Genomic DNA, 13,511 nt, shown 5'->3' with positions numbered 1-13,511 from the left:
GCTAGGCAGATTCTAGAAGCCTGCAATGGGAAAGAGGCACCAGCTGCTGCTTGTATGGCTAACAACTCCTAGGAGGAGCTGTTGCCTTCTCCTCTGTGAATAGGGGCACTCCACCTGGGAGCAACCCAACAAAGGAGCAAGATCTGCCACTGAACAGGTTAGTGGGGAGGCTGGAGGTCCATTAGCACCATGTGTGTATAGATACATAGATGGGCTAGGTCTGGAGAGTCACAAGGGTGATGCTCTGCCCCCACTGAGGTCTCAGAATTTTGTTCTTGGACACCCCCAACTACCAGTTCAGGAAGAGCCTCCCAGTAGGGAACATTGGGGTGATGTGAGGGGGACTGGGATGAGGAGGGTACCTTATGTGAGCTTCAGAGAGCCCATCACACCACTTGGAAAAGGGAGGTCAAAGTTCTTTGGCCAGGCCTTTCTGGGGCAATGGAGACTACACGATCCATAGACCAACATCCAAATGGAATAATGTGAAAGTTCAGCCATGAATGCCCCTTGCTCCCCACGTGGGCACTAAGGACACCTGTGGGAGCCAAGCAGGATAGGCTTGGCCTTTCAGAGGCCTCTGTCCCCATCCTGGGTGAGGGGCCTGTGCTCCAGGACTCTGGCACCTACCTTGTTTAGTGCTAGGCTGAAGGAAGGGGAGGTTCTAGGTGAGCTAGTGCTGTCTTCCTGGCTCCAGTGTGTCGGAGGGGAGAAGGACGCTCTCTCCAGGTAGCCTGGCTCTGTCATGGGCTTCTGGCAAGGTTTGGTGCCATGATGCTGCGATCGCACTTGCCGCACCTGGTGCTTGCTTCGGTCCCTTTCTCTGCCCTTTCCTCCCTCCTGACTGGTTTTCCACAAAGGCAACAACTGCTGCTGCTCAGAGGACACCCCTGCCAAACCCAGTTCTGCCAGCTGTTGCAGCTCATGATGGCATAGATCCACTACCCGCCTCTCCACAGAGAGGAACTTCTCCTTGCTGTCCTTCCTCACCAGGACGGGCTTTCTCCTCATCCTGGGGGCCCTCACAGCCTCCTCAGGGGGCTTCTTCCGGCAGGCAGCCACTTCCAGACCCTCACGCTTCTTATCTGCTCTTCTCCTGCTCAGGCGGGGACTCTTCTCTGCTGCTCTCTTGGCCCCCTCAGGCTGGCTTTCTTTCTGGCCTTCTGGAGTGGAACCTCGTGGTGAAGGAGAGTCCTGGCCTCCCCCTCCTGCTCTGCCCTCGCCTAGGGACTGCAGGTGGACAGGGCTCAGCACGCGGTGAGTGATCTCATCCAGGAACTTGGAGAACTGTAGCTTCTCCTCAGTGACCTTCTCCTGGCGCTTGATGGCATCGGCAGTGCTGCTGCTGCACTCTAGCGAGCGCCGCTCCCTCCGGCTGAGGCACAGCTGAGGGTCACTGTACTTGCGTGAACTTTGGCCATGGGCCAGCATCTCCACCGAATGGGACTTGCGCAGGCTCTCAGGGTGCACTTCCAGCATACCTGTCTGCTTCAGGATCCCTTTGAGAGGCAGAGGAGTGGCAGAGGCCTGGAACTTCCTGGGGGCTAGGACCTCAGCAGGCTCTTTGAACATGAGGGAGCGCTCTAGGCTCCTGCTTTTGAAGGAGCAGGTGGGCCTCTGGCTTTCATCTCCAGACACCACAACCGTCTCCACACTGCGGCTCATGAACTTGCTGAGACGCCCACGGCTGGGGTGCCGGCAGTGCTTCCCGCTCCGCCTCCCTGCTTTCCCGCTGTGCAGCAGCACAGGCGACAGAGTCCGGCTCCTGAAGTTTAGCTCTGCTCGGCACCCTGCTACCTCCTTGTCACTGCTCGACTCCAGGGACCAGGAGGAAAAGTTAAGGTTGCACACCTCAAACCCATCCACCTGTTTGAACTGGCCTGCCTCGGCATAACTAAACCCCGCCTGCTGGCGTAATGGCACCAGGGCCTTAGCTGCCCGGTTATCCGTTACCTGACTCTGCTCAGCCAAAATCACACCGTCTTGGTCGTCTCGAAGGATGGGAAGGTCATGGCGGATCTCACGGTGCTGTGGCGGAGCCTTGCGGTAAGGCTTCTTGGATGGAGCTGTGCTTGTCATCCTCCTTTCTGCTTGGGCGCAACAACTGGTCACCTGCCAAAAGCAGAAAGGCAGAGAGCAGAGGGTCACCAGCGCCCCAGCCAGCCCAAAGAACTTTCCAGCAAGAGGAGATCCAATACTCTATGCTCCCCAGCAGCTCCCCATCCAAAATGCTGAGAGAGTAAGAGGAACTGCCAGCCCAGGATCATGGAGCAGCCGCCGTGGCAGGAAAGCGAGACAGAGAAGAATTTAGCTTTGTCCTTCTCCCAGCCAGCGCAAACAGAGAGTTGGCACATCCTCCCCCCGCCGCCCGCGCACACTCACGTACAGCGTGTGTCCGGATTATATATAGTACATGAGAACAGGCCTCAGAGCAGCATATTGATTGGGCTCTTTAGGAAAGGCCTTTTCCAATATGGAAACTGCAAGCCTTACAGGCAGCAGTGACAGTCAGGGTAGGAGCTATTGATCTCGCATTGTCACTGCCAACAGGGGTTACAAGGGAAGGGGTTGCAGTCACTACATGCACAGCCTGAGCCAACTTACACTAGTTACAGTCAGATCGTCCCCACAAGCCCTCTCAAATGCATGGATTGCCTTCCTTGAACCCATCTGTAAGGTCACTATCCCTTGTTCTAGCAAACCCTTGGACTTCACCTTTGCTGCCACACCCTGGGAAACAACAGGTTGTGGAACAGATGGGGGCAGATGGGGCAATTTCTAACAGCTCTGATGAGCAAGTGTGAGGTATAGAATGTAGAAACACACGCACTGTATTCCTCTCCCTCGCTGCCTGGGCATCCCTTCTCCTTCCAGTGTGTGAACTCTTTGGGGCAACGAGCAGTGCACCTGTGAATATGCACAGCACCCTGTACAACTAGGCCCCAGGCCTGAGTAGAGGGTTATGCTGCAGAACAAACACCAACTCTGCTGGGAGATCACCAGTGGGGCCTGCTCCTTCTGCAGCTCATTGCGTGAGGTGAGGCACCTCAGCTGGGTGACAGAGCTACCTTGCTTTCTCCTCAGAGAAAAGTGCTAAGTCCTGGCTGAACAGCAGCTCATGTGAGCCAGGCAGCAGCTAGGTGATGGATAGGGGTCTCCTTGTAACTCCTCCCACAGCTAGGAAGCATGGACAGGATGGGTTAGTGCAGGCATCACCCCACAGCAATCTTGGTACCCCATGGCGGGTGGAGAACTTACCAGCCTGCACTCAGCGCTGAAGTCTGATGTTGGGGGACACTCACTCAGATATCCTACAGGTGAGAACACAACGAATTTAAAACCCCCAGAGACCACTTGGGTGCCCCACCCAACCCTGTCACGGGCACCATGCGTAATACTACACTCTCATGTGTCTGCGGGGGGCAGGGGGTCACTCATCTCTGCCTGTGAGCTCAATGGGAGCTCCTGCTTCAATGCATATGTTCAGCCAGAGGAAGCTGGTCACTCCTTGCTCGCCAGTCCCCAGACTTTGAGAGCCCTTGTCACTGCCCAGTCACAACATTGTTTTAAAATAAAGCAAATATAAATTTCTCAGGTGGCAGGCCCTTCTCCTTTACAACCCAGAATCTCCTTGCCAGGCAGGAGGCCCCATGTCCAAAACAGTTTGGCACAATCTACACTTGACGTTGAAGGTCCGTTTCTAATTCTTTGGAGCAGTGGTCTCCAACCATTTTACACCCAAGATCACTTTTTAAATGTCAGGGCAAACCGAGATCTACCCCATCCCTTCCCCAAGCCTCCACCCCTTCCTTGAAGCCCCACCCTCTCCATTCCCCTCCTCTCCATCATTTGCTGTCCCCAGCCCTTACTTACTCTCACTGGGTTGAGACAGGAGGTATGGTCTCTGGGGTGGGAATGAGGGATTTGGGTGTGGGAAGGGGTGAGAGCTGCAAGCTCTGGGAAGGAATTTGGTTGCAGGAGGAGGTGGAGAAGGGGATGCTGGTTCAGGGAGGGGGCTTCAGGCTGGAGAGTGTTGGGGTCAGGTGGAGGGTTGGGGTGCTGAGAGCAAGCCAAAGACTTGTGGATATGGGAGTGCAGGAGTTTGGATTAGGAGGGTATTTGAGGGGCTCAGGGCAGGGGGTTCAGGTATACGATGGGCTCAGGATTGGAGTGTGTGGGGGGTGCAGGAGTGTGATGCTGCTGCAGCCAGATGGGGGCTGGGCCCGGCTTAATTTTTAAATAAAATATTATGTCCAACACAAACGTTTCAGCGTTGTCTTTATTTATGGGAGGGGCGAGGAACCTGTTTTGGGTCAGGGACCACTGACCCACAGAAAAATCAGTCGGGGACCACACAAGTGAGATGCAAAAAACCAACCCCACCAAACCCTCCTTCCCCCCAAGCCTCACTGATGTGGCCCCAACTGAGACACTCCAGCCCCACGCGGGGAGAGAGTGTAAGTAGGACTGAGGTTCAAAGCCTCAAGCCAGATTAACTCTTCTGGGGTTCCAGGGATAGTGGATTTTTTACCTAGGTTCTGGGGTGGGGCCAAAAATGAGGGATCCAATGTGAGGGACAGAGCTGCCAGTGAGTGGGATAGGACTGGGGCTGCAGAATCTGGGTGGGAGGTAGGGTACAGGAGCAAGCTGGGGGTAGGTGTCTGGTCAGGAGGGAGAGGGAAGAAACAGGGTGGCAGTAGGTTTAGGGGTGGGGGGGCAGGAACAAGGTGCTGGAGGGTATCTGGCCAGGGTGCTAGTGGTCTGGGCAAGGGAGAGGGGGCAGGGACAGGGTGCTGGTCGGTGTCTGGCCAGGGGAGAGGGAACAGGAGCAGGTTGGTCAGTACCTGGGGGTCTCCATGGATCAATATCTCCCTGGATCTGCAGGAAGCACTGGAAGAAGCACACGTGTGGCTCCTTTAAGCAATCCAACTGCTCCAGATCCTCCACCGCCATCTTAATCCCCACTCCCACCCCAACCCCGACCCAGCCTCCCCAGAGCATGAAGGAAAGACAAGAAAGTGCATGTGATGCTGTGGGGAGGAGCAGTGCGCGCGTTTCCTAAGAAGCTGGATCTGGCGCAGAGCCTCAGGACTTTTCTCCCTAGTGCTGCAGGAAGCCGGCGCTGGCTCCAATTTTGCGAGGGGCAGGAGGCTGTAGCGCCAGCGAGGGCTCCTTGTTGCAGGTGGGGGAGGCAAGGGGAGCACTGCATCGAGATTGACTGGCAGTGTGGTCGATCGCGATTGACTGGTTGGTGACCACTGCTTTGGAGCGAAGAGGACGCATCCCAGTATGACCCTGGTACAACACTGCCTTTCTCAGAGCCAAAACAATAGCTTTGAGGGCCCTCTCCTGCTTCCACTGATGGCAAAAGAAAGCTGCTAGCAAGAATGGGGCCTTAGAGAGTGATACATTCGCCTCAACAGGATGTTAGAACCCTCAAAACCACAGATTTGGCCATGTTAGTTATTTCCCTGCTGAGCATTTTAGCAGGAACATTTAGCTAATGCACGTCTCCAGGTTGGTGCTTGTAGTGGTGGCACCTACCAGCCCAAGAAGGGGCACTGCATACTGGAGCCTATAGGCTCCATAGCCTCTGTATTAGAAGGGCAAGCTACAAAGAAGTTTAGACATGAGACGTTGCTCTCTAGCTCAGTGGTCCCCAACCATTAGAGGTTGCCGGGCGCCAGGGGGCGTGGCCGTTCGCCCGCTGGGCACCAGGGGGCGGGGACACTTGCATGCCCGGGTCGGCCCCCCCCCATAGCCACATGCCCGGGGCCGGCGCTCTCCCCCCGCCAAGCGCCGCACGCTTGGGGCCGGCGCTATCCCCCCGCCAAGCGCAGCGTGCCCGGGGCTGGCGCTCTCCCCCCCCCAAGTGCCGCGTGCCTGGGGCTGGCGCTCCCCCCCCCCAAGCGCCGTGCGCGTAGAGCGCGGGCGGCCAATCCGCGGTGCTCCCGGGGCCGGCGCTCACCGTGCGCCATGTGCCCGGGGCTGGCTCCAGCACCGTGCATGCACCACGTGCCCGGGGCCAGGCCAGCCCCGAGCACTTGGCGGGCGGGAGCACATGGCCGTGGGCGCCATGTTGGGGATCACGGCTCTAGCTCCTGGCAGTCACCACAGCGGCAAAGCCTGTCCAACTCTACAGGGGTCTCCTGAGGTGAAGTGCTCCCAGACAAATACACACAGCACAAGCGTAAGGAGACTGACTGACAGTCCCGCTCTGAAGGCCAGCACTCAGGGTATGCAACCACCACAACAAAACACAATGAGATATTCCGGTGATGGGAGCCAGATAAGACCTTAGACAGACAGCCATTTCCTTCCACTGCCTGAGGCACTCCAGAAATTCCATGGGGCCCTCCCTTCCCCATCCATCTCTGCTGCAGACCTTTCCCTCTCCATGGCACCCAGCCCAGGAGGTGGGGACTGGAATCTTTGTACACATGCAGAGAGTCATACGGAAAGTGAATGGAACAGGCAGGCAGCAGCGACTCTGCAGAGCTCTGCTGAAACAAGTTTAAGAGATCCCCTGGCACTGGCCCTGCCCCAACAAGTTGGCTGGCCGACCCTGTTGACTACTACAGCGCTGTCTTTGTGTCTCAACGAGTACAAGAAAAACAGCTTCACAATGACATAGCTACCCCTCCTCAGGACCCCAGCAGAGCTACAAAACAGAGAGATCTGCTCAGCACTGCTTGTACCTACTCAGCCACAGACAGGGGACTCCAAGCAGGGATGGAGTGTTCCCATCTAATTTTTCCCACCCCTGAGCGGAATGAATTTTCTTATATACACCAATGTGGAGGCCCATAACAAGTCATGTGGCAGGAGTGGGGCCAAGGGGTTCTGTATAACAGTGGGCTCAGGGCTGAGGCAGAGCATCGGGGTGTAAGGGCTCTGGCTGGAGGTGCAAGCTCTGGGGTGTGGCTGGGGATGAGGAGTTTGGAGTGCAAGGCACGGGGGAAGGGTTCCAGGTTTGGGAAGGGGATCAGGGATGGGGGTTGGCATGCAGAAGGAGGTATGGGCTCTGGGCTTGAGGAGCAAGAGGAGGTACAGGCTCTGGGCTGGGGGTGTAGGCTTTGGGGTGCAGGAGAGTATTCAGAGTCAGGGAGGCTCAAGGGGGGGCAGGAGGCTGGCGCTCAGGCCTTCCTGGGCAGCTCCCTGCTGGGGTTGGCGAGGAGGGGTCCCTTTCCCCCAGACGCAGCAGTTCAGCACTGGGGCCAGCAAGGAGGGATGCCCCCCTGCCAGCCACAGCTGCTCAGTGCTGGGATCGGTGGGAGGGGGCTCCTTTACACCATCTCTGGAAGCTTCAGGGCTGTAGCTCCGAGTCCCTGCATGGGACTTAATGGTAAACTGCACAATCATGCAGTTTAGGGTAAATTTAGCTTAGCACAGCTCCTATAGGGTCAGCTGTGGCAGTGACTGCTGGCAGACAGCAGCTCCCAATGGCTACCATCAGTTTGGCTCAGACAGGCTCCCTCTCACCTTACCTGGGACAGCAGCTATGAATGCCCCACAAGACTCCTTGCTGAAGTCTCCACTGCAGGGACATTCAGAAGGCACAAGCTAAACATCGTCCCTCTCTCAGTTGGCAATTCTTCAGTCTCACTGCAACTACCCTCTTCCCTTCTGTGCTAGCTAGGACCTTTGCCATTCCTCACTCTTACCCCATCTACATTGCCCACAGGGAGGGAGGACAACCCCACTTCACATTCGTAACCTGCCCCATAATCTGAAACTTCTAGAGACATCCCAACACTCACAGCAACCCCTCCAAACAAGAACTCACAGATCCAAAGCAACGTCCCATCCAAACATCTCCCTGTCCGCCTGTCTCCGAGTCAGCTCTCCCTTGGCGGCATCTGGCAGCATCTGAACGGTCCCTGAAACATGAGAAAGGAAAATTGAGTCAGTCCCCTATCAGTATTACACATGGAAACACACACACATACAGTCCAATACCCAACTATACACCAGGACTGGCTGAAGTCAGCAACTTCCCCATGGCAGGATTTCACAGTGCAACAGGCTCATTGCCTCCACTATGTCCTGGAAAGGGAAGGGCAGGGAATTTCAGGCAGACCAGGGACTCCACTGCCCCAGGCCAGGAGCAGGATTGCTAACTGGCCTAATGCATCCTTCAGTACAGCAGCAACTTATGGCAGGATCACTCCAGGAATGACTGTAGAGTTGCACCTTCCCCCTGGATTTTATTCCTATATAGTGTGGTGTGTGTAACCGCACTCACTCTAGGAAGGTGGTAATTGCCACAGCAGCCCAGCTCACTCAAAGGACTTTCCTAGTCCTTCACCAGCAATACTGCTGGGACCCCAGAGTCATATCATCTAGGTTGTCCCTTTGTTCTGCTAGATTCAGAAGACCAGCTCCAAAACAGGTCTCAGTTCAGAGTGGAATGGAAACATACATGCCGCCACATAGAGCTGTTTGTTCAGAGGGAGAGAGGGAGGATGGGTCACTGAAAGCCATGTAGATAACATCCAGAACTGGGTACACACGGCACTGATTCTGCCCCATACTCACCAAGCTGTCAGCAACCCTATCTCATGTGCAGCCCTGGCATTGCAGCCACATCAGTCAGACATGAAGCACCACAGCTCTGACGTGAAGCCACCAAAGGAGGTGGTGGCTACAAGCCAGGTCTCTGGCCACTCTAATTAGCTCTGTATTGCAATACGAAACTTAATCGCTCAGTCCCTTTTATCTATCCTCGATATCTCTCATCAGCAAGCAATGCTCCTCCAGAATTAAATCCCTCCCCTTTTCTGGGCTGTGGTCTGCAAAGGATTCTGATAAATGCAAAATATTGGGAAATATCCTCTGGGGCTGCCGCTTTTCCAGGAGAGTTTCCTGGTGACCAGACTCAGTGGTGGGCATGGTCACCTGACACAGAGATGGGCAGAAGACAATAGAACAAGCCATTCCACTTCCACACACTGCTGTGAAATAGTTCTCTTTGCTCCTCATACACATGGAGAGGTGGGGCGTAGGGGAGATGTACCTTTTCCCCTCCAGGCACAGGGAGCCCCACTCTCTGAAAAGAACATGCTTTGTTTTCTGCCTTAATCGTCATAACTGCTTCCACTGTCCATGCTTAAATTCACAAGTGATGAGGTCCAATGCCTGGCTTCCAGCATTAGTGCCATTTCCACACCAGGTACTCCCTTCCTCCTCCCAAACCCATTACTATTTGCCCAAGTGACACCCCGTGATGATGCTGTGCAGCATCTCACAGCTCCTGCTTTCCCTGGGCATAGAGAAGTGCCGATCAGCTTCACTGAACAGTCCCTCTCTCCTTGACATGTACGATTTGGAGAGGAGAAAGATCTTCACCCTCATCAGGAATGGACAGAGAATAGAGAACTGCAAGAGCAACTGATCATTGCATCTACTGTGCAGGCTCTATAGAACTGTATTAACTTTGTGTTACTTCATTTACAAGTTTGATTCTTATCAGAGAGGAATGTATAAAGATATTGGCTGGCTCACACACTACCTTCCACATCCCAATGACTTCACCACCAACCAACCAACCAACGGGTACTTATAGAGGTGCAAATTGTTCTTATAGCCTCTTGTAACTGGAACAATCCAATTCACTATTTTTTTCTCCCTTCCGCCTCATCACTCCCCCCTCCCCACCTTCTCTTATTTATTCTTGGATCTGGACTCCAGTCATCTGAAGAAGAGGGCTGTGCCTACGAAAGCTCATGATGCCATCTACATGTTTTGTTAGTCTTTAAAGTGCTACTAGACTATTTGTTGTTTTTTAAGCTTTCCCAGTTACAGACTAACTCGGCTCCCCCTCTGAAACCTTTGTGTTTATAGTGCATTTGAGCCACAAGGTCTATCAGCATCACTCCTATCAGCTCCGGTAATGAAAGAATAGACACACATTGTAGTATATGCTCAGACCAGCAAATTCAGAAGGGGTATGTAAAAGGGTGGTTGGGGAGAAAGTTCCAGAGTTAAGAGGTGCCCTGCTAGTAGTCCCCTCTCTTTCATACTAATGGAGCACCAGCTCAAGTACCTGTGCTGGTTACCATCCAGTTTTCTCTTGCAGCAATGCTTCAGTAGAGAAACATTCCTGGGGCAGCCAGACACAAGGGGCTAGGGTATGGTACACTGCAAAGTCCAGAACCCAAGATACACCAATGAAAACTACCACTGCTGCTGTCCCAGGCATTTGGTTACTACTGTTAAGCCAGTAGTTTCACTCAGTTTTGAAGTGAATTCAATGAGATATGACTGACTTGGTCACATTCCACTCTGGAGCATAACAGTTTCACTCTACTAAGATCATGGAAAGTGAAGTCTCTCCCATCTGCAAGAGAGCCAGAAGATCCCCCTCTCCCTATCGCCTGAATATAGTCTCATTATCATTTCTAGCTTCCATCTGTGTCAATAGTGGGACTGGGAGTCTGTGGAGACACTGAAGCACAAAACAACAGAGCAATCAGACAAGCCAGATTAAGAGCTGATCAAATTTCATTACGAGCACCTGACCAGGAGTCTATATTAACCTGACTGAGGCTAAAACAATCACCAGATTGTTCTACAATAGCCCAGCCATCACAGGAGAGGGCAGAAGGATATTAACAACAGGAAGTTTTAGCATCGAAAGAGGAAGGCTCTCTTTGGAAGCCAGCTAATCTCTTCAGTCAACCAGGGAAACACAGGTAAAATTAGGTTGAAAATTCATTCTGCTACTAAGTAGCTTGTAGCTTTGCTCTATAGTAAAGGATAGCTGCTCTCTGCACAGAAACATTCATCTCTACTATGCTGGCTTTGCATATCCTAATGCTCACATCATAGGCTGGACTAATAATATTATACTATCTTCCCAGAATGTGGATGGAATTCCAGGGATTTTTGCACAATCCTGGCTCTTTTGTGTCAGTAAATCTTGATAACTAGGTAGACACTGCTTCAAGCATGTGATAGGTCACAAGAGGGATCAAGACAAAGGGATCAGCCTGGCCATTAAGCAATGAGCCCTACTTAATAGTTAACATTTTTCAAAGTTAATGGGATCAACAGAGCCCTCAGATTGAAAGCTTTTAATGTTGCGGAGTATAAGCAGGATCAGGAACATTAATAGGCTGCCCAGCTAACCTGTCCCAGAAGAGCACCTCCCTCACAATTCCCCTCATCCCCTTCCTCCCAATCACAGGGTTTTTTTGTATTAAGTTTTAACGAGTTTGCAAATCCTTGCCACGTAAATATCAGAAATAACACACTCATTACAACAATTGCTTTATTTAAAGAAACATTATACAGATCTGATTACTATATTCCTTTCCATTTACATGGGTGTTATCATATTACAGAGTGACCACCATCAGTAGTCCCTTCCTATAATATCTCATTTCAAGATCACAGGTTTTCTAACTCAGATGTACTCCATTCACTATGAACATATCTTATTACTTAATGCACTGATTGAACATCATCATCAGTTTCTACAGCACCTTATCTCCCAAAGTCTTTTATAAACCTGAACTGATTAACAGTGCACACTCCATACAATAACCCACTATTGACAGGCAGCCACCTCTGGAGTGGAATGCAACAGCTGGTTAACAGCTGAAGAGCAACAATACACAAAAGGTTAAGCCAGGAAGCAAAGAACCTGATACCCAACCAAACTGTAGAGAGAATGTTAGTGGGGCAAGTTAGAATTTGGAATTGTAGAACTAGCATTCCAATCCTCTCTCTCGTTTTTATTCAAAGTACAGAAAGAATCTTTAATGGTCACAGACTCAGCATTACCTCAGAGAAGAGCGCCATCTATTGAATTATCTGCACGGCTTCCTGCTATATAAAGTTTGCACTGAAGAGCACCCACCAAACACTGACCCTGCACAATCCTGCTTGGCTTAGGCTGTGCTCTCTTCATATCTTACAAGATGGACTTGCTGCTGGCGCAGCAGTTCTCTGCTCTGAGTTTCCAGTTTACATTTGTTTTCCCTCCCCTCACACATGTGCCCCTGATTTTTTTTATCCCCTTCCCCAAATAAATCTCCTCTTACCTGTTCTACCTTTAAAACGTCTCCTGGGCAGTCAGAGCTAAAGAATCATTGCTAGGCCTCATGCTGAGGCAGCAACAGCAGCAAGGCAGGGATACTTAGCCGTTTTGGCATAAAACCTCTTGAAAGAGACACTTCCAAGCATTCCAGTCCCTTGGCGAATAGCTCCCAGCGAACAGATGAGCTGTCAGAGGTTCCACAGGATAACAGTGATGGCTCTGACAGCATTAAGTGAGTGCTGATCTGAGGCCTAGTACTCTAGGCATGTGTTGGCAGGACACAGGAGGAAAGTTAGGAAGCCATTGTTTTAAAGTCTCTCACAGTGAGCAGTGATGGAACAGCTGCAGCAAGCAAACTGTTAGGAGAACGGTGCGGGAGTGTGGGTGAACATTTCTTTAAAAAAAGCAACAAGCAGGAATCCCCTTTCCCAGGGCCCTGCCAGCTCTGTGCTGTGTGGGTGGGCACCAGTGTTTCCTTTAAGATTTTCCATCCATGAGCAGAGTGGGTTTTGTCCTATGGCGCTGTTCCACAGAGACTCTCCTAGGTAGCAATCCCCCCCACACCTCTTGGGGAGGTGGTGAGATGTGCCCCTCCCCCCCGGGGAGCACTGCTCCCTGCGTGCATGGCAGGGACTGCCCCTGGCTGCTCCTTGTGGTGCTGACTAAGAGTCCCCACCTGGGGCAGAGGGAAGCTGCTGCCAGCACCCAGGGTTTGCAGGGAGTGAGGTGCTGGGGGTGGGAGTGGGGCAGTGACATGTGGGGGGCGAGAGACATAGGGTTGGGGGGCAGGGGGCTCTGAGGGGCAAAAAAGAGGTCTGGGAGGAGGGAAGAGAGATGCAGGGGGCCCCAGCCCCAGGAGCAGCCACACCACAGCCCAGCTCCAGCTTTCAGCAGCCGCCACTCGGCCAGCCCAGGGAGCAGTCAGGAAGCCACTTTGCGGCCCTGAACACACCTCAAGACCTGGGGAAGGGCTGGAGCTGGCCCTGGCCACCAGAGCAGCCACCCCACCATGCAGCCCCGGCTGCCTAAGCAAGTCTCCAAACTCCTGGCCCCCTGAGCAGGCCTCTGGCCCCCGGTCTCTCAGCAGCCCTGGCCCCCCCAAGCCAGTCCTGGACTCCCCTCCACGCAACAGGTCCCGGCCCCCTCCCGCCACACGGCAAGTCCTGGCCTGGGCCACCGGAACAGGCGCCCCTCTCCCCGCCCTCCACTGGCCATGTGGCAGGACCCAGGCGCCAGAGCAGGCCTCATCCCCCACCCCTCGCAACACAGCAGGTTCTGGCCCTGGCCGGAGCAGGCCACAGCCTCTTCTCCAGTGTCCTCCCCCCACAAACAGCCTCAGCCAGCCCTGGCCCGGAGCAGCCGCCTGTTGCGCCACTCACTTTCCAGCAGGTGAGTGGCTCTGCAAAGTAGGTGGACGGTTGGAGAATTTTTTGTGCGTGGCCACACAGGCGCGCACCTTAGCAGGAAC

The 13,511-nt window shown here is 53.4% G+C and overlaps 1 protein-coding gene across 9 annotated transcripts in view; it reads right to left on the bottom strand.

The window, feature by feature from the left end:
- TJAP1 (tight junction associated protein 1) overlaps window positions 1-13,511 on the bottom strand; it is a 54,218-nt gene that overhangs the window by 16,655 nt on the left and 24,052 nt on the right. For all 9 annotated transcript variants that reach the window (XM_089777394.1, XM_075925007.2, XM_075925006.2 and 6 more), the window contains 3 exons: window positions 7,787-7,880; window positions 3,259-3,311; window positions 1,954-2,112 (listed from right to left, as the gene is read on the bottom strand). In XM_089777394.1, coding sequence (XP_089633520.1) covers window positions 1,954-2,079 — 126 coding nt within the window. In that variant the 5' untranslated portion in view covers window positions 2,080-2,112; window positions 3,259-3,311; window positions 7,787-7,880. The remainder of the gene's footprint in view (window positions 1-1,953; window positions 2,113-3,258; window positions 3,312-7,786; window positions 7,881-13,511) is intronic.

This window comes from Pelodiscus sinensis, chromosome 3 (genome assembly GCF_052426305.1).
Source record: "Pelodiscus sinensis isolate ZL-2025 chromosome 3, ASM5242630v1, whole genome shotgun sequence".
NCBI classification, from domain to species: Eukaryota; Metazoa; Chordata; order Testudines; family Trionychidae; genus Pelodiscus; species Pelodiscus sinensis.
Note: the sequence above shows the minus strand (reverse complement) of the source record. Positions and strands in the feature narration are given on the sequence as shown.